This window comes from Carex rostrata, chromosome 27, assembly GCF_964058835.1.
Source record: "Carex rostrata chromosome 27, lpCarRost1.2, whole genome shotgun sequence".
In the NCBI taxonomy this organism is placed as follows: Eukaryota; Viridiplantae; Streptophyta; class Magnoliopsida; order Poales; family Cyperaceae; genus Carex; species Carex rostrata.
In genome coordinates, this window is record NC_135944.1 from 7,102,361 (window position 1) to 7,122,434 (window position 20,074).

General features: G+C 41.8%; 1 protein-coding gene and 1 non-coding gene across 4 annotated transcripts in view; both read right to left on the reverse strand.

Annotated features, from left to right (window-relative positions):
- Positions 1 to 20,074, reverse strand: part of SRX (sulfiredoxin) — a 35,357-nt gene that overhangs the window by 5,875 nt on the left and 9,408 nt on the right. Inside the window, exons 1-2 of one of the 3 annotated variants that reach the window (XM_078293971.1) lie at positions 1,263 to 1,377; positions 480 to 637 (exon numbers count right to left, since the gene is read on the reverse strand). The exons of 1 other annotated variant lie outside the window; for it this stretch is intronic. In XM_078293971.1, the coding sequence (XP_078150097.1) occupies positions 480 to 637; positions 1,263 to 1,338 (234 nt within the window). In that variant the 5' untranslated portion in view covers positions 1,339 to 1,377. Of the gene's footprint in view, positions 1 to 246; positions 453 to 479; positions 638 to 1,262; positions 1,378 to 20,074 lie in introns of those variants that run through there. One more of the 3 variants, XM_078293973.1, reaches the window with a different exon arrangement.
- On the reverse strand, positions 3,295 to 3,405 carry LOC144545389 (small nucleolar RNA R71). Its single transcript, XR_013508491.1, has one exon. It is a non-coding gene; the product is annotated as a small nucleolar RNA R71 (small nucleolar RNA).

Sequence of the window (20,074 nt, forward strand, 5' to 3'; positions counted from 1 at the left end):
GTTATTAGACAATAGTCTAAACAAATAAAAAAGAAATAATATTTACTGGTAAAATGGTCGAGTCCAGTACCAGAATATACTGGCAACCCAATTTAACAGCATATACTGGTAAATTGGGAATGGTACTTGACCACTGGAGTACTGGTATACATAACATCCCAGGAAGTTAGATTACTTATACCTTAGTAAACAAGTATAACAAATGAATAGAAAGATTGATATAAAAATGATATCATATGCACCAACAGGTACTTGGAGCCCGATAACCCGGATGCTATCCATTAACTCCTTGAGAGTGAGTCGATAAATAAACATGTTGCTATGGCAATGGTCAAGTCCACTACCAGCATATACTGGCAACCCAGTTTACCAGCATATACTGGTAATACTGGTAAATTGGGGACCTATATCTATGTAAAGAAGAAAACAAATGAACAGAAAGATTGAAATATAAATGGAGTCATATCATATGCACTAACAGGTACTTGGAGACCAATAACCCGGATGCTATCCATTAACTCGTTGACCTTCTCTGGGTCATTAGACCGAACACGCATCAGTGGCCTCCTTATCTTCTCCAGTGGTATCTCCATTACAACCGGGCCTCCATTTGACCTGGGTTTTGACATTGACACCCCTACCAAAGTACAAATTTCCTTTTTAGTATTATTTTTCGTCCACTTGTTCAATCAAAACCGGGGAGATGCAAAATTATTTTTTTGAGGTGGGCTTTTCGTTTTGAGTTCAATTTTCATTCAATTGAACTGTGAAACTTTTGATTCATTTAACTTAAATGCTACCTTATAGTGAATAATTAAGCTGAGTTAACAACAATGGATTGGCATCTCATACCTTATATATTTTAATTTTTTTAATTTGTTGGGTTTTACAATTGTGTATAACTGTATATATAGTCTGGCTAAAATTTCATATTTGAAACATTCCAAGTAGCTCAGTAAAATGTTTATATATTCAACTTGTAAAATACCAATTTTTCCTATTTTTGAAAATTGTTTACCAATTTTTATGATTTTTGAAAGATGGTTCTTTTCAGCCTAGAAATAAAATAAAATACCAGTATTTTAGAACAAAAAAGGTAATCTTTACAAATTTCTAACAAAAGCCTTCAAATAAACTAACTGGCAAGGAAATAATAACAAATAAAAAATTAAGTACATAGCAAGAACCCTAGGTAGAAAAGAGTATATAGGTCGAATGAATGAATCGGTGAGAATTTTGTTAGTAATAAGAGATGTAGATACCATTGGAACAAGCAACGATTGTTGGGAAGGAGCGAGTTCGGATTGGAGGGGAGAAATGGAGAGAAAGCGTCGCCATTTTCGCTTGATTTTTTATTTTTATTCTGATTTTTATTCTGATTTCAGCACATGCATTGCGGCCCGTAATGGGTTGGTTGCGGCCCGCAATGACCTTCAGAATTCTTCGCTGCAGTCTGTTAACTTCCACCACGCATTGCGGCCCATAATGGGTTGGTTCCGGCCCGCAATTAGGTAAGTTCAGAGCCCGAATTTGCTATTTTTGGTTGGTTATTTCTAGGTTTTTGAGTTGGGTACAAAGAGGGAGCTGTAGAACAGATTGAGTACGTTTTTTAGGCAGAATTTCTAGTTTTAAACAAGGAAAAACAAGGAAAAGCAAGAAGAGAGAAGAAGGGAGAAGAAATTATTGATCAATCGGTTTTATTATTTTCTTTCATTTGGAACTATTTTATTCTTTTGATTTCATTTGTGTTTTAGCCATGACTGGCTAAGGGCTTTTCTAAGGTTGATTAGGGCTGTACTTGAAACTTTTGTTATGATTTAGTTGGTTTTATTTTATATATTCTTGTTCTTTGTTATGATCTATTCTTTATTTTAATTGATTGTAAAGACTTAATCGAAATCGCATGAAATCTTAGAATTTGGTATTTGCAATTGAGAAATTGAATATTAGGTCCAGACCATAAGTAATAGGGTATTTGATAGGCTAAGTACCGAGAGGTGACGCTTGTCTTATACGGGCTTTACCTAATAGTTTAGAAAATTGTGCCAAGTACCGAGAGGTGAAGGATAGTTTTCTAGATCAATTGGGACAGTAAGAACTTAATGACTTTAGATTAGAGTAGCCAAGTACTGAGAGGTGACGTTTATTATAATTGAAAGATGGTATTAATATAGAGATATCACTTTGTACCTACAATACCCAACTGTGCCTTCATAAATATAAGAACAAAATTTACAAACCAATTAGTCATAACACTAGTGGATAGGAACCCTAAGAAACCCTAATTTCTCATTCTTGTTAAAAACCGAATTTTGCTTTGAAGACTTTAGTTTAATTCATTTTAATCGAAACCAAACCAACCTTTGAACAAACAAAAACTTTTTTACTTTCTTTTACTAAATTAAATTGTTAGGTTAGATTTGATATTCCAACTTGTCCATGTGGAGACGATCCCTAAGTACTACTCGACAAGGTTGTACACTTGCAACCGAATTGAGCGCAATTTAGGATTTATTACTTGTATTGTAATAATCTACATCAAGTTTTTGGCGCCGTTGCCGGGGACAACGGTGAATATTATTTCAGACCTAAGAAATTTAGTTAGTAATTGTTTAATTTTCCTTTTTGCTTTCTTTCTCTCTCAATTTTTTTAGGTTGAAATCTGGCAGAGGAACCTCCAACCCCGAACGTCACAGATTTGGTTGAGTGGTTTTCTAAGCGAGGGTCAACCCATCTCTTCTACGAGAGAAGGAACAAACACCCAACAAGGGGACCTTTCTTGCACTTAAATCCACGCCAGTTAGACATGTCGACCGGAAATGAAGATATTCAATTTAAAAACCTTCAGAGGGAAAGGGATAGGATGGCCAATGAACTTCAACGTTTGCGGGCAGCCGCTCTCGAAAGAGAAAACAATGAAGTAGCCGATGCCAACCGCCCTTTAAGAGACTTTACAGCACCTGGGGCTGAGGAAATCCACCTTGGCTATACGGCACCTACTATCAATGCTGAAGAATACCAAATTCCGCCTGCATGGGTTAGCATGGTGCAGCGTAATCTATTCCATGGTATGCCTCACGAAGATGCCACACAACACTTAGCCAATTTTGAAGAAATCTGCAGTACAATTAAGGTACAAACTGTTTCTCCTGAAGATCTCAAAGTTATGGCTTTCACTTTTTCTCTTGCAGATAAAGCTAAAGGTTGGATAAGGGGACAACGGCCCGAGAACATGAATAATTGGCCTAAGGTGGCGAATGCTTTTCTTAACAAGTTCTTTCCGCCATCCAAAACAAACTCCTTGCGCCATCAAATCCACAATTTCCAACAGAAAGGAGATGAAACCATGAGCGAGGCGTGGGAGAGATTTCAAGAACTGCAGAGGTGCTGTCCACATCATGGTATCGAAGGGTGGAATTTATTGCAAATCTTTTACAACAGTCTCATGCCACAGGACAAGGGTATGTTAGACGCAGCTGCTGGAGGTAGTCTCATGAATAAATGGGCTGTGGACGGATACAAGTTGGTGGATGACATGGCTCTCAACCAAAGCCAATGGCACAACCCTAGGGAGACACCGATGATCTTGCAGCGGGGAATGAAAGAGGTGAATTCGAATCCAAACTTGGCTGCAGAAATTGCCGCTTTGAATTGCAAAATTGATCAAATGAGCGTAAATTCTGTAAACAATTCCTTTCCTCTTCCTTTTTCAATTTGTGGTAGTACCAATCATCTAGCAATTAACTGTGGTATAAGTGATGGGGGTAGTATTGATGAGGTTAATGCAATTAACCAAGGTAATTTTACACCAAATAACAATCCTTACTCCAATACTTATAACCCCGGTTGGAGAAATCATCCAAACTTTTCGTGGAGACAAAATGACCAAAATACCCAAGGTAACTCAAACTTTAATAGACCAAATCAAGGTTATGGTAACCAAGGGTATAGTTCTAATGCACAACCAAAATCCAATCTTGAATTGATGATGGAGGCATTCATGACAAGTCAAAATCAAAAGTTTGATGAATTAACCAAAAAGGTAGACATGTTGGAAACCCAAAATAAAATGCTTGAAAACCAAGTTGCACAACAAGCTACACAATTCTTCCGCCAACTGGGCACCCTTCCACCAAAACCTGAGAACAATCCCAGGGATGTCAAGGCAGTTAGGCACGTGCTTCGCAGCGGCATGCAATATGAGGATCCACCTATGCCAAAGGATGACTATGTATAGCCGCAAGGTGAAGAGACACGAAGCAGTGATGAGCATATCTCCACACATGAGGATTCCGCCTCACAGGAAGCTACACCAATTGTACCAAGCGACCCTGCCAAACAAGCAAATTCATCTCAAGATGAGCCGCCAAAGGTAAGTGCACAGGTACCTCTCTACATCCCTCCTCATAAATACGCACATTTTTCTGGTAGGCTTAAGAATGAGAAAACTGACAAACAATTTGCTAAATTCCTTGAATTGTTGAAACAATTGCATGTAAACCTACCATTGACTGAGGTAATGACCCAAATGCCGGTTTACGCCAAATTTTTCAAGGACATTCTTTCAAATAGGCGTAAGCTTGAGGAAGTACAAATGGTATCCTTAGACTCAAACAGTAGTGCCATGGTAATGAATGAATTGCCTAAAAAGTTGGATGATCCGGGTAAATTTTCCATACCATGTTCTATAGGAAATGTCCAATTTAAACGTGCACTTTGTGATCTAGGAGCAAGTGTAAGTCTTATGCCCAAGTCGGTTTATGATAGGTTAGGTGTTGGGAAACTTAAGCCAACTAGAATATCGCTCCAATTGGCAGACCAATCGGTTAAGTTACCTCTAGGAGTGGTAGAGGACTTGCCAATTCAAATTGGAAAATTCTTTGTACCAATAGATTTTGTTGTGGTTGACATGACTCATACACCACTCTTGTTAGGAAGACCATTTCTCAATACGGAAAAAGATGTGATTTATGTTCATGATGGAATTATAACAATGAACATTGGTGAAGAAAAATTAACATTTGATATCAAAAGATCTATGAGATATCCATCTAACGATCAAAGTGTTTTTAATGTTGATATTCTTGACAGGTTGATTGATGAAGAGCTCATAAACAACTGGGAGAAGGGTTCCTTTGAGTATTGGATGGATCAGGAGTGCGAAAAAGCCACCAAAACGAGTTCTGCAGAACTCATTGCGGCCCGCAATGACACTCATTGCGGTCCACAGCACCTTCAGATAGAACATCTGCAGAAACCAGAACCCATTGTGGCCCGCAATGAACCCTTCCTAGATGACCTGATGCCTATTTTGAGCCCAATTTTCCGAGTTTCAACCGCTGAGATCCTTCCAAACTTTGCCAAAACCTCGGAGGATGCATCCAAGGTGGAACATAAGCCATTGATACCTCGGAGGATGCAAAAGGAGTCGGTGGAAACATCTGAAACCGACAAATCTCGAGAAAATTGACACAAAACGGAGCAATGGGGAGGCCGCCCTCCCGATCCTCCACCCAAGCATTAAGGCGCACCACCACCACCTTCCGCCAATAGAGTAGTCCATGTTTCTTCCTATTTACTTTTGTTTATTTTTACGCATTGGGGACAATGCTTAATTTAAGCTTGGGGGATGGGAAGAAATTGTATCTTTGCATGCATGTTTATTGTTTTTCAAAAAAATTCAAAATTTTTAGGATTTATAACCTTGATTTTTACTTGACCATGAATAGGATTTGTGATTTTAAACTTAATTGCTTGAAATTGCGAATTTGTCAAGATGTTTTACGAGGTTATGAAAAATAGAGTCTTGCATAATTGGACTTAATTGTTTGAAAATGCATAAAGTATAAAATCATGTTTAATTTTTTGTGTTAAAAATTGGCAAAAATAAAACCCTTGATAAATTTGAGTGATTGTCAAAAATATTAGAGATTTTGATACAAATTTTAACGAGTTTTTAGGAATACCTTTGGAATAATTTGAAATAACCACACACTTTGGCAAAAAACTTTGTGGAAATAAAGGTTTAAGAAAGTGAAAACTTAGAGATTTAAATTTATTTTTTTGAAAATGCAACTTGTTTGTGAAAAACGAATTTAGAAAGATCGGAATATCTATAGGTATGAATTAATGCCTAAGGATGTGTGTATTCATGATATTTTTGCAAAAATATTGAAAAATAGTCAAGTTGAAAATTTTCAAGAAAGACTCCGCTTGCTTATGTTACGGCGATATGACGTACTTATAGCAATTAATCATAGACACTTTGCTCCGCTAGTTTGCCCGATAAAGTGACCGAGTTTGCACTAACCCTGTGAGTTCATGTCATGGAAGGGTTGAACCAAGAGCATGCAAATGCACTTTTGAATTAAAACGGTTGGGTATGGATTAGCTACCTATAACTAGCCGGTTTTGTTCCAAGGATAAAGATTTATAGTGTCAACAAAAGAAAAATAAAATTTTGCATATATCAACACACGAAGTTCGCGACTTTCTAACTGTTCGGACAGAATATATGCTACAAAGTTTCAGTATAGCAAGCTATACCTTTTAAACCTTTGTTATACTCTGTCAAATCAGATAGCAAGTGTACTATCCTATCGATGAGTATGCTCAGGTATCGATCCATAGGGACGGAAGAAAATGACCGGACTTATCCTAAAATCACTTGAGATTCTAGAAGTGAGAGAAATTGGTTTGGTTTGGTTCTAACAATTCTAATGATTTATGACAAGTTTAAAAGACAATAAAAAGAATTAAAGTTGTTTTTAAATGATAAAAAGGCGTTTCCAGGGTTCAGATTTCATTTCTGTTCAGCCCCGAGGCATACGGCCCGTATGGATTCCCATACGGCCCGTAGGGGACCCCGAGTTAATGCTGCAGCTACTGTTTTCTGTGTTGGTGCTAATGTTTAGGGTTTATATCGACCAGGTCTAGATACCTAACCTCAACTTTCGCATTTTGGCCTAGTACCCGATTACCGGACTCAAATACTTCCCTCTTAGATGCGTTAAACCTCAACTTTCGCATTTTGGCCTAATTTATCCAAGTTACTTGTTGGTTTACTAAAAGTATCCAAGGACTTTCGCCTCAAGGAAAGTTTTACCTTTCGGGTACTCCTTGGTTTCACCCTACTTCATATACTTTATTCGGTTGGATTAAATGTCATAGACTTGGCTCCTAACACTTAGATGTGCGCATTCATCTAACAGGATGACTAATCGATTCAAGCAAGCACAAATAAAGCAATCAAAATACTACTCAACAAGGTAAAAACAAAGCATTCAACACAAAATTCAAGTAGCATGCAAACAAAACCAAACTAGAAATTACATCTTAACCCTAGAAACAAAGTAAATTAGCTACTCATGTTCATAAGATAACACAAATAACAAGAGATGAAAGAGTTCATGACAAAACAGTGGAAAATCCGAAGATCCGTTGCAAACTCGCGTTTTTCACTTCTCTTCCTCTTCTCCTCCTCTTGTCTTTTTCTCCAAGAAAAGTTGTCCAAGTTCCAGTAGTGAATCCCCCTTTTTTTTGGTGTGTAATTCTCTCATTTAATGCCCCAGATCGCGTCTCCAGAGGCTTTCTTTTCGGCCTCCTTAAATTAAGCTGATTTCAAATTCCAGCTGAATTTTCCAATTTAGCGTCGTACGGCCCGTAGGGGACCCCGTACGGACCGTATGCCTGTGCTTTGTCTTGGAGACTTCGTGCCTCTGTTGTGGAACCTTCTGTGTGGTTGGGCAGATCCTGTACGACCCGTAGGGTATGTCATACGGGCTGTATGAAAAGTAGTCAGATTCAGTTTTTCGCCCTTTTTTCCTGCAAAATACCAAACAAAACATAGCAGTGCCACATTTCATCAAAATACAAGTAAAAAGTCCACATTTATAGGCTTTAAAACACAGGTTTTAGTGCAAATTAGGGCTATAATTTAGATATAATATGGAGATATCACTAACCTAAGTTTGATTCAAGCTTGGGGGATTTTGTTCGCACAGAATATATGCTACAAAGTTTCAGTATAGCAAGCTATACCTTTTAAACCTTTGTTACACTCTGTCAAATCAGATAGCAAGTGTACTATCCTATCGATGAGTATGCTCAGGTATCGATCCATAGGGACGGAAGAAAATAACCGGACTTATCCTAAAATTACTTAAAATTCTAGAAGTGAGAGAAATTGATTTGGTTTAGTTCTAACAATTCTAATGATTTATGACAAGTTTAGAAAGCAATAAAAAGAATTAAAGTTGTTTTCAATTAATAAAAAGGCGTTTCCAGGGTTCAGATTTCATTTCTGTTCAGCCCCGAGGCATACGGCCCGTATGGCTTCCCATACGGCCCGTAGGGGACCCCGAGTTAATGCTGCAGCTACTGTTTTCTGTGTTGATACTAATGTTTAGGGTTTCTATCGACCAGATCTAGATACCTAACCTCAACTTTCGCATTTTGGCCTAGTACCCGATTACCGGACTCAAATACTTCCCTCTTAAATGCGTTAAACCTCAACTTTCGCATTTTGGCCTAATTTATCTAAGTTACTTGTTGGTTTACTAAAAGTATCCAAGGACTTTCGCCTCAAGGAAAGTTTCACCTTTCGGGTACTCCTTGGTTTAACCCTACTTCATATACTTTATTCGGTTGGATTAAATATCATAGACTTGGCTCCTAACACTTAGATGTGCGCATTCATCTAACGGGATGACTAATCAATTCAAGCAAGCACAAATAAAGCAATCAAAATACTACTCAACAAAGTAAAAACAAGCATTCAACACAAAATCCAAGTAGCATGCAAACAAAACCAAACTAGAAACTACATCTTAGCCCTAGAAACAAAGTAAATTAGCTACTCATGTTCATAAGATAACACAAATAACAGAAAATAAAAGAGTTCATGACAAAACAGTGGAGAAATCCGAAGATCCGTTGCAAACTCGCGTTTTTCACTTCTTTTCTTTCTCTCCTCCTCTTGTCTTTTGCTCCAAGAAAGCTTGTCCAAGTTCCAGTGGTGAATCCCCTTTTTTTGGTGAGGAAATATCTCATTTAATGCCCTGGATCGCGTGTGCAGAGGCTTCCTTTTCGGCCTCCTTGATTTCAGCTGATTTCAGATCCTGCTGGATTTTTTCGATTTAGCACCCTACGGCCCGTAGGGGACCCCATACGGCCCGTAGGGCTGTGTTTTGTCTTGGAGACTATGTGCCTCTGTTGTGGAATCTTCTGTGTGGTTGGGCAGATCCTGTACGGCCCGTAGGGTATGTCATACAGGCCGTATGAAAAATTGTCAGATCCAGTTTTTCGCCCTTTTTCCTGCAAAATACCAAACAAAACATAGCAGTACCACATTTCTTCGAAATATAAGTAAAAATTCCACATTTATAGGCTTTAAAACACAGGTTTAAGTACAAATTAGGGCTATAAATTAGACATAATATGGAGATATCAAATTCCCCCAAGCTTGAACTTTGCTTGTCCTCAAGCAAAAATTCTAACTTAGGTGTGATTCTGGTTGTTGGACTTACCTAAATGCAAGTTAATCTACTAAGAGGAAAATTTGCATGGTCTTTCGTTCGTTAGAAACCTATTAGAGTCATTTTGGATAGTGATTTGGTTTCTTTTGGTCCATTTTGATTCACCCCACAATTCAATCAATCAAAACCCCATATTCAAGAATGTATTGCTATTTGTAAGCACCAAGTAATCAAACGCATCAATAGTTCATTTTCTACCAAGTTTATGCCCTCATTTGTAATCACACCCCATATTGAAGTTAGGCTGGTTGCCAGCAATCCTTGGCAATCGGATTGCTCCTCTAACATCTTCAGCTCTCGGGACATTAAACTCTCGCAATGTCCTGGGCGCATAGTCTGCTCCTTCATCATCAGAGAACTGGTCCTGGACGGGAGGGTCCTGGATGGGTGGATCCTGAACGGGTGGATCAGTGATGGGTGGATTAACTCCGCCGTTATTCATTGTGTCCTGTTCTAGGTCTGTCTGGCCTCTGTTGTCGGCTGGTACGGGCCGTATGAATCTCCTACGGGCCGTACGGAGAGGTGACAGATGCGGTGGTGCTGGAACAAATGAGTTGGAAGTCTCCCCTTTGCTTCTGAGTTGATAGTGGTTCTTGGGCAGTGACCCTTCCAGTATGTTCCTGCAAAGATAGAAAAAGAAAAATTAAAATTTAAATCTAAAATCAAGCAAAAATAAGAAAAAGTCTAGAATTTTCTTTGCCGTCCCCGGCAACGGCGCCAAAAACTTGTTCGCACAGAATATATGCTACAAAGTTTCAGTATAGCAAGCTATACCTTTTAAACCTTTGTTACACTCTGTCAAATCAGATAGCAAGTGTACTATCCTATCGATGAGTATGCTCAGGTATCGATCCACAGGGACGGAAGAAAATAACCGGACTTATCCTAAAATTACTTAAAATTCTAGAAGTGAGAGAAATTGATTTGGTTTAGTTCTAACAATTCTAATGATTTATGACAAGTTTAGAAAGCAATAAAAAGAATTAAAGTTGTTTTCAATTAATGAAAAGGCGTTTCCAGGGTTCAGATTTCATTTCTGTTCAGCCCCGAGGCATACGGCCCGTATGGCTTCCCATACGGCCCGTAGGGGACCCCGAGTTAATGCTGCAGCTACTGTTTTCTGTGTTGATACTAATGTTTAGGGTTTCTATCGACCAGATCTAGATACCTAACCTCAACTTTCGCATTTTGGCCTAGTACCCGATTACCGGACTCAAATACTTCCCTCTTAAATGCGTTAAACCTCAACTTTCGCATTTTGGCCTAATTTATCTAAGTTACTTGTTGGTTTACTAAAAGTATCCAAGGACTTTCGCCTCAAGGAAAGTTTCACCTTTCGGGTACTCCTTGGTTTAACCCTACTTCATATACTTTATTCGGTTGGATTAAATATCATAGACTTGGCTCCTAACACTTAGATGTGCGCATTCATCTAACGGGATGACTAATCAATTCAAGCAAGCACAAATAAAGCAATCAAAATACTACTCAACAAAGTAAAAACAAGCATTCAACACAAAATCCAAGTAGCATGCAAACAAAACCAAACTAGAAACTACATCTTAGCCCTAGAAACAAAGTAAATTAGCTACTCATGTTCATAAGATAACACAAATAACAGAAAATAAAAGAGTTCATGACAAAACAGTGGAGAAATCCGAAGATCCGTTGCAAACTCGCGTTTTTCACTTCTTTTCTTTCTCTCCTCCTCTTGTCTTTTGCTCCAAGAAAGCTTGTCCAAGTTCCAGTGGTGAATCCCCTTTTTTTGGTGAGGAAATATCTCATTTAATGCCCTGGATCGCGTGTGCAGAGGCTTCCTTTTCGGCCTCCTTGATTTCAGCTGATTTCAGATCCTGCTGGATTTTTTCGATTTAGCACCCTACGGCCCGTAGGGGACCCCATACGGCCCGTAGGGCTGTGTTTTGTCTTGGAGACTATGTGCCTCTGTTGTGGAATCTTCTGTGTGGTTGGGCAGATCCTGTACGGCCCGTAGGGTATGTCATACAGGCCGTATGAAAAATTGTCAGATCCAGTTTTTCGCCCTTTTTCCTGCAAAATACCAAACAAAACATAGCAGTACCACATTTCTTCGAAATATAAGTAAAAAGTCCACATTTATAGGCTTTAAAACACAGGTTTAAGTACAAATTAGGGCTATAAATTAGACATAATATGGAGATATCAAATTCCCCCAAGCTTGAACTTTGCTTGTCCTCAAGCATAAATTCTAACTTAGGTGAGATTCTGGTTGTTGGACTTACCTAAATGCAAGTTAATCTACTAAGAGGAAAATTTGCATGGTCTTTCGTTCGTTAGAAACCTATTAGAGTCATTTTGGATAGTGATTTGGTTTCTTTTGGTCCATTTTGATTCACCCCACAATTCAATCAATCAAAACCCCATATTCAAGAATGTATTGCTATTTGTAAGCACCAAGTAATCAAACGCATCAATAGTTCATTTTCTACCAAGTTTATGCCCTCATTTGTAGTGATTTGTTTTTCTTTGATACCCCCCCCCAAGCTTGGAACAAGCTTAGGTCAGAAAGTCGCGGACTACATGTGTTGACATGTGCAAAGATTTTTTTTTTTTTTTTTGGGAGACGAGCTCAAAGGCGCCCTTAATGGACTTATTGCCAGTACTCTTATTTTCTCCATCTTTTTCTCTTTTTTTTTTAATATATATATATTTTAATTTGTTTGCACATATCATGAATACACATATCCAATGGTATTCTCTCATACCAATGGATATCCCAACCTTTCTATTGTTTTCAAATCTCATTTCTCTATTTTTACAAGGCACAGTTCGGTTTTAAATGCTTTCTTGGTACAATTCAATTCTCAGCTCTACAAAGTCCCAAAACAAACTATCATATACAGTTCTTTCAACCAAATGTGTGGTTACTTCCAATTTCACAAATTCAACCATCTCTCAATCAAAATTTCTCAATTTGGTCCCTAATTCACGCAATTCACACAAATTAATCCTCGAAACATGCAAACACAAAAACAAAAAGAACAAAACTACATGCAACTAAACAAATCAACTAATCACCCCCCCAAGCTTAGTAAACTAAGATAAAAAGATAAAAGCTGGGGTAGTGAAAACAAACCTGATCAGTAGTCATAGGAGGGGTCGAAGCGCCAGTCACGAAACTGGTCCTCAATGTCACCAAGGCGCTGAGCATAATCAAACATGTGGCCACTGATCTCATCCAAGCGCTCGCCGTGAATGTCCGTCTGCTGCTGGATAGCTGTGATGTGACGGCCCTGCTCCAGCTGAGTATCCCTGATGTCCCTCATGATGGAGTAGATATCCCTAAGAGTAGGGTCAGCCAGGTGTGGGGGTGCAGACTGTGATGGTGGTGGCTGGGTAGAAGAGCTGGGTGCATCAGAGGTCGGTGGTGGAGGAGCTGTGATCAACCAGGTGGATGGGTCATGTGGTGAGATGGAGGGGCCAAATGGTAACCTGCGTGAGGCACCATTCTCAAAGCGCCAATCATAGAGGTCCTGGTGACCCGCTGGGCCACGGGAGATAGAGAGGAATAGGCCCTGGCGGTAGCTGTCAGCATCCATAATGGTGGGACCGGTGCATGGCTCTCTACCTGGTATTGCTCCCAATCCAAGCTTTCGCTTGATGAGTTCTACATAGGCCCCCATCTTAATCTTGCCACCGCTCTTCTTGTTGTCTCGCTGCTGGATCCAGTGCTGGACCATGAAAAAGGCCAAGTCCGGATACTCGGGGTCTGGACGGAGCATAGTGTCCATAAGCATGAGATCACATGTGTTGGCGCGGTTCAGAGTCTCTCCTCGCGCAAAGATGGTAGAAGCGAGGGCGCGCTGGATGATACGGAGAACGGGGTGGGGGATGAAGCGGGCTCGGTATTCTGAACTGGCTGATCTAGGGCAGCCGGTGATCATGCCCCAGAAGGTATCCCTATCCCACCCCTCACGGAAACTGAGAGTGTCAGTAGTGGGCTCTCTAACGAAACTGAACCACTCGCGAAGAGTAGGAAAATAGACTCGGTGAGTTCTATTGCACAGCCGGAATTTGATAAAGGGGACATCTTGATTGTCCCTCTTAAGCTCGAGAGAAGAGAGAAATTCCTTTGTGTCCATTGCGTAGGCTGGGAGGCGGAGGTTCCAAAAATCCATGCCAAATCCAATCCCAGCAGTGAGGAGGACGAAATCATCCTCCACTCCAAAACTGTGGAGTGTGTCCAGGTTTACCATTGCTGTGTTCTCAAACTTCTTCTTTTGGAGATTGATGAAGTTTTCGTACATCCGACGAGTGGGCATCTCAAAATACCGTTCCGCGAAGCGGTTGGATCGGTCGGTGTATTCCCCAGAGTATGTTTGATCAGAGCCAGAGTCATATGGCTCAGGGACTGGATGGGGTGGTGGTGGTGGTGTGCGGTCTTGGCGGCTCTTTCTGCGGTGTTCGCTAGACATAGCTGTCAGGTACCTCTGATACGGCCTGTAAGGTTGTGGGTACGGCCTGTAAGGTTATGGTAGACTTGGTTGGTCTCGGCAGGGATTGTCTACGGGCTGTAAGGGTTGGTGTACAGGCCGTAGGGTCTTGGTGGTTTTTGTTGGGGTTTGGGTTTCGACTGGTGGATTGACAGTGGTGGCCGAGAAATCGGAGGAGAAGGTGGAAAAACAAAGAAAAATGGTAGAAAATGAGTAAAAATAGAAAAGGAGAAAGCTAAGGGTGCTTACCTTGGAGAAGAAGGAGGGGAGGCGGCCGGCGGGTGAGTGTGGTGGAAAAAATGGCGAGAGAGAGACGGCGGCGGTCGGGTCAGCGTGGAGAACAGCGCGGGTCCTTTCTACAGTGGCGAGATCGGGCGGCTAGTGGCGGAGGCGAGCGGAGGAGAAGGTGGCGGCGGCTAGGGTTTAGGGGTACGGCTTCTCGTGCGGCCCGTAGGAGGAAGACGACAAGGTGGGGTTTGGTGGGTCAGGGTTTGTCGGGTACTGTCAGGAGGGGGGTATAAAAAGGTAGACGGGTGAGTTGGAGGGACGCGAAGAGAGAGAGTCGCGACTCTTGGGTGTCCGCGCCGAATGGATGCCCTACGGCCTGTAAGGAAACTGGTACGGGCCGTATGAACGCCCAGAATTGTATTTTTCTCCTATCTGATCTGGTTTGAAAGATAACTAAAAATCAAAGAATCAGAATTAAACTAATACGAAATTAAACATGCAAAAACTGAAACTAAAATAAAAGAAATGACTAAACAAAATAAAAATAAATTAAAAAGTGCTTGGGTTGCCTCCCAAGAAGCGCTTGTTTTAGGTCCTTAGCTAGACCACCTTGCAAATTAAGTTTCAATCGGAGCGGGGTCAGAAAGAAACTGAACGCTCCGCTCATTCATCAGGTGGTCAGCAACGTAATGCTTGAGGCGCTGACCATTCACCTTGAAGGTACCACTTTCCGTGCTCCAGATATCGACTGCTCCAAAAGGATACACTTTCTTCACTTGAAATGGGCCGGACCACCTTGACTTGAGTTTACCTGGAAAAATTCTCAATCTAGAATTAAACAAAAGTACAAGATCTCCCTCTTTGAATTGGCGAGGCGAAATGCGTTGGTCATGCAATCGCTTTGTCTTTTCCTTGTAAAACCTAGCATTCTCATACGCATGCAGCCTCATTTCCTCCAACTCATGTAAGTCGAGGACACGTTTTTCTCCAGCTGCAAGTAGGTCCATGTTGATTGCTCTTGTGGCCCAGAATGCCTTGTGCTCAATTTCAACAGGGAGGTGGCACGACTTTCCATACACCAGCTTGTAAGGACTCATGCCAATTGGTGTCTTGAATGCAGTGCGGTAGGCCCAAAGTGCATCATGCAGCTTGAAAGCCCAATCCTTCCTTGTCCTTGCCACCGTTTTCTCTAAAATCGACTTGATTTCCCTGTTAGAAATCTCGGCTTGGCCATTAGTTTGAGGATGGTAAGAAGTGGATACCTTATGAGTCACCCCATGTTGGCTCAAGAGACTGTTGAATTGTCGATTGACGAAGTGCTTGCCTCCGTCACTGATAACAGCTCGAGGTACCCCGAAACGAGGGAAAATGATCTCATTGAAAAGCCTTTTCACAGAATTCGAGTCAGCCTTGCGGCATGCCATTGCCTCTACCCACTTCGACACATAGTCTACTGCCACCAAAATATACTCATTCCCTCGAGAGGAAGGGAATGGACCCATGAAATCAATGCCCCAAACATCAAAAATCTCTACCTCTAGGATAAAGTTGAGAGGCATTTCACTTCGTCTCGTCATGTTTCCGGTTCTTTGGCACCTGTCACAAGCTAGAACAAAAGATCTTGCATCTTTGAAAAGAGAGGGCCAAAAGAAACCAGATTGTAATACCTTGGCAGTAGTCTTGGAGTATGAAGAGTGTCCTCCATAAGCGGATGAGTGGCAATGTGCAAGAATAGAACTTGTTTCCTCGTGTGGAACACAGCGTCGGTATATGCCATCAATTCCAATCTTGAAGAGGTAGGGCTCATCCCAAAAGTAGTACTTGGCATCAGACTTGAGTTTCTTCTTCTGCTGGTGGGACATTGTGCCAGGCAAATCTCCAGAGACCAGGTAATTCGCGATGTCGGCATACCAGGGAGCTTGCTGTTTGCTCTGGTTGGTCTGCGTACGGCCTGTATGGAAGTGCGTACGGGCCGTATGCTGAATCATACAGACCGTATGAACTTCTGTACGGCCTGTATGGATGTCCTCCAGGTCAGAACTGAATGCGAGGAGCTGTTCATCGGGGAATGAGTCATTGATCGGGAGTTCGATTGTGGTGTCCTCTTCCCAACGAAGCCGGGACAGATGATCCGCCACAGAGTTCTCGACTCCTTTCTTATCTCTTACCTCAAGATCAAACTCCTGCAAAAGAAGAATCCATCTTATTAGCCTTGGTTTTGCATCTTTTTTAGTCAAAAGGTACCTTAGTGCAGCATGATCGGTGTAGACCACTATCTTCGAGCCCACCAAATATGATCTGAATTTGTCAAGGGCGAAAACAATGGCGAGAAGCTCCTTCTCGGTTGTGGTGTAGTTCATTTGGGCCGGATCTAACACCTTGCTAGCATAATAGATAGCACATGGCTTCTTGTCCTTCCGCTGCCCCAGAACTGCCCCAACTGCATAGTCACTTGCATCGCACATCAACTCAAACGGTAGTGACCAATCGGGTGGCTGTAAGATAGGTGCAGAGATAAGGGCTTCCTTTAAACTGCAAAAAGACTTGACACAATCATCATTAAAAACAAAATCAGAATCTTTAATAAGTAGATTGGTTAATGGTTTCGCAATTTTCGAGAAATCCTTTATGAAACGGCGATAAAAACCTGCATGTCCGAGAAAACTTCGAACCCCCTTGACATTTGTTGGGATTTCGAGTTTCTCAATTACCTCAATTTTTGCTTTGTCAACCTCAATCCCCCTTGAGGTGACAACATGTCCCAAGACTACTCCTTCTTGAACCATGAAATGACATTTTTCCCAATTGAGGATTAAATTCACTTCTTCACATCTCTGCAAAATCTTACACAAATTAGCCAAACAAGAATCAAAACAAGTACCATATACAGAAAAATCATCCATAAAAATTTCAACTTCCTTCTCAATAAAATTAGAAAAAATAGCCATCATGGCTCTCTGAAAAGTCGCAGGTGCATTGCAAAGACCAAAGGGCATTCTACGGTATGCATAGGTACCGTATGGGCATGTGAATGTGGTCTTCTCTTGGTCCTGCGGATGAATGGGAATCTGAAAGAAACCTGAATAACCATCAAGATAACAGAAATATGAGTGATTAGCAAGCCTTTCAAGGAGTTGATCAACAAATGGCAAGGGAAAGTGATCTTTGCGTGTAGCCGCGTTGAGCTTCCGGTAGTCAATGCACATCCTCCAACCGGTTGCAACGCGTGTTTGGATCATCTCATTTTTTTCATTCTTCACCACTGTTGCTCCTCCTTTCTTGGGAACCACATGGACGGGGCTCACCCATTTGCTGTCAGAAATCGGGTAGATAATACCTGCTTCATAAAGTTTTAAAATTTCTTTCTTTACTACCTCTTTCAGATTTGGGTTGAGCCGTCTTTGGTGTTCAACTGAAGGCTTGTGGTCATCCTCTAGCAAGATCCTGTGTGTGCAAATGGTTGGATCGATCCCCTTCAAGTCCTTGATAGAATATCCAATCGCGCCTTTGTGGGTTCTCAACTTCTCCATGAGCTTGGCGGTTTGGTCAGGGGTCAATCCTGCATTTACAATAACAGGACATTTCTTTTCTGAATCAAGGAATTCATACCTGAGAGAGGCTGGGAGAGGTTTTAATTCGGGAGTGATCTGCTCTGTCTGGCTGGTCGTACGGTCCGTATGATCTGGGTACGGGCCGTATGCTTCAGCTTCAGGTTGAGCCTTCGTTTCCTTCTCAATCTCTAGCTTCTCTGTTTGAAATTCCTCTGGTCTACGGCCCGTATGATCTGGGTACGGCCCGTATGGATATCCTTCCAGACAGACAGGTGCTGCGTCTGCCGTGTAAATCGTCTCAAGCTCGCTTGTTTTATCCTGCAAATCAGATAAAAAATTGAAATGATACCTTAGCGAGTTGTCGACTTGCTCCAGAAAATTCTCTTCAACCAATTCATCAACCACATCGATCATATAACACGATTCGGGTTGAGCGGGGTACTTCATTGCTCGGTCGATTTGAAAGTGAACTTTCTCATCTCCGATGTTCAAGGTTAAAGTCCCATTTTTCACATCAATCAGCGCCCCAGCGGTCCTCAAAAATGGTCGTCCCAAAATGATAGGGACCTCCTTGTCTTCCTCCATTTCCATCACAACAAAATCACCGGGCACATAGAACTTACCGACTTGCACCGGTACGTCTTCCACTATGCCAAGTGGTAGTCTCACCGAAGAATCCGCAAGTTGTAAGGTCATTCGTGTGGGTCTAAGCTCGCCCATACCCAGTCGTTCGAAGATAGTTCGCGGCATAAGACTCACACTAGCCCCCAAATCACACAAAGCTCGTCGGATGGTGGCCTTGCCAATCGTGCATGGAATAGAGAACTTACCCGGATCTTCCAATTTCGGTGGAAGTTCACTCCTCAGTATAGCACTGCACTGTTCAGTCAATTTCACCGTCTCACGCCCCCCCAAGCTTCGTTTATTGGATAGGATGTCCTTGAGAAACTTAGCGTAGGTGGGCATTTGGGTCAATGCCTCGGTGAATGGAATTGTAATGTGCAATTGCTTCATAACTTCAATAAACTTGAAGAACTGTTCATTGAGTCGGGTTTCTGCTAATCTCTGTGGGAATGGAACTGGTGGCCGGTAGGGCGGTGGCTTCTCGGTCACCTTCTTTTTCTGCTTGTCAGCTTCATCTGGTACGGGCCGTACGGGTCTGGTACGGGCCGTATGGTCTGTCTCTTCATTCACAATTTCAATCGGATCAGATACTGGCTGCTCAGAAATCTCAGGGGTTGTCTCTACGGGCCGTACTGGATTCATACGGGCCGTAGGTTCGGCTTCTGGCTCGACAGGCATGGTTGGTCCTTGGTACTGTGTCCCACTTCGCAATGTCACTGCCTTAGCCTCTTCCCTGGGGTTAATCTCTGGTTGGCCTGGTAGCATTCCAGGTTGTGGTGGTGCGGTTTGGCTCCCATTTTGAGGTTTGTTTTGGGCGGCCAAACTAGCCAACTGAGCGTTGATTGCTTGCATCTGTTCGAAGAGCATTTGATTCATCTTCCCTTGCTCATGCATAAAGTTCTCCACAGCAGGGGTAACATAGGGTTTAGATGGTCCTGAGTATGGTGCACGGTTGTTCGAGTTATTGAATGCAGCATTGTTGTAGAAGTTGCGGTTGTTATTGTTGCTGCCAGAAGGGTTGTTATTGAAGTGTGGGGGGTTGCTTTGCTTCCACCTCCAGTTCTGTTGTTCAATCGGGTCCTTAGAATAGGTTCGGGTGAAAGGAGGTTTTGGGAAGTAAGATGGCTCATTGTTGAGAGAATTCACTTGCTCGGGCTCTTCATCTCTTTGCGCAAGCGGACAATTCTCATACTCGTGTCTATCATCCCCACACATAACACAAGGTTGTGGTTGCTGATTACCAAGCGCTTTGACACTCATCTTGTCAAAAGCCTTCTGCATGGCATCCATCTTGGCGGTGAGAGCGGTGATCTGATCGACCTCAATTCGGCCTCCTCCAGTTCCTCGAGTGCTCCCTCGACCGGACCATTGTTGGTTAGTTGCCATATTGTCAATTAAATTCATTGCCTCGGTAGCCTCTCGATCCATGAGAGCTCCACCTGCAACTGCATCAACAGAAGTACGAGTGGTATCAGTTAAACCAGAATAAAAAGACTGAACAAGTAACCATTCGGGAATACCGTGATGTGGACAAGAGTATTGTAATTCCCTAAACCTTTCCCAGGCCTCATTCAGTGGTTCATCAAACCTTTGTCTGAAACTGGTCAGTTGGGTCCTAATCTCGGCAGTTCTTTTATGGGGGAAAAATCTGGTCAAAAACAGT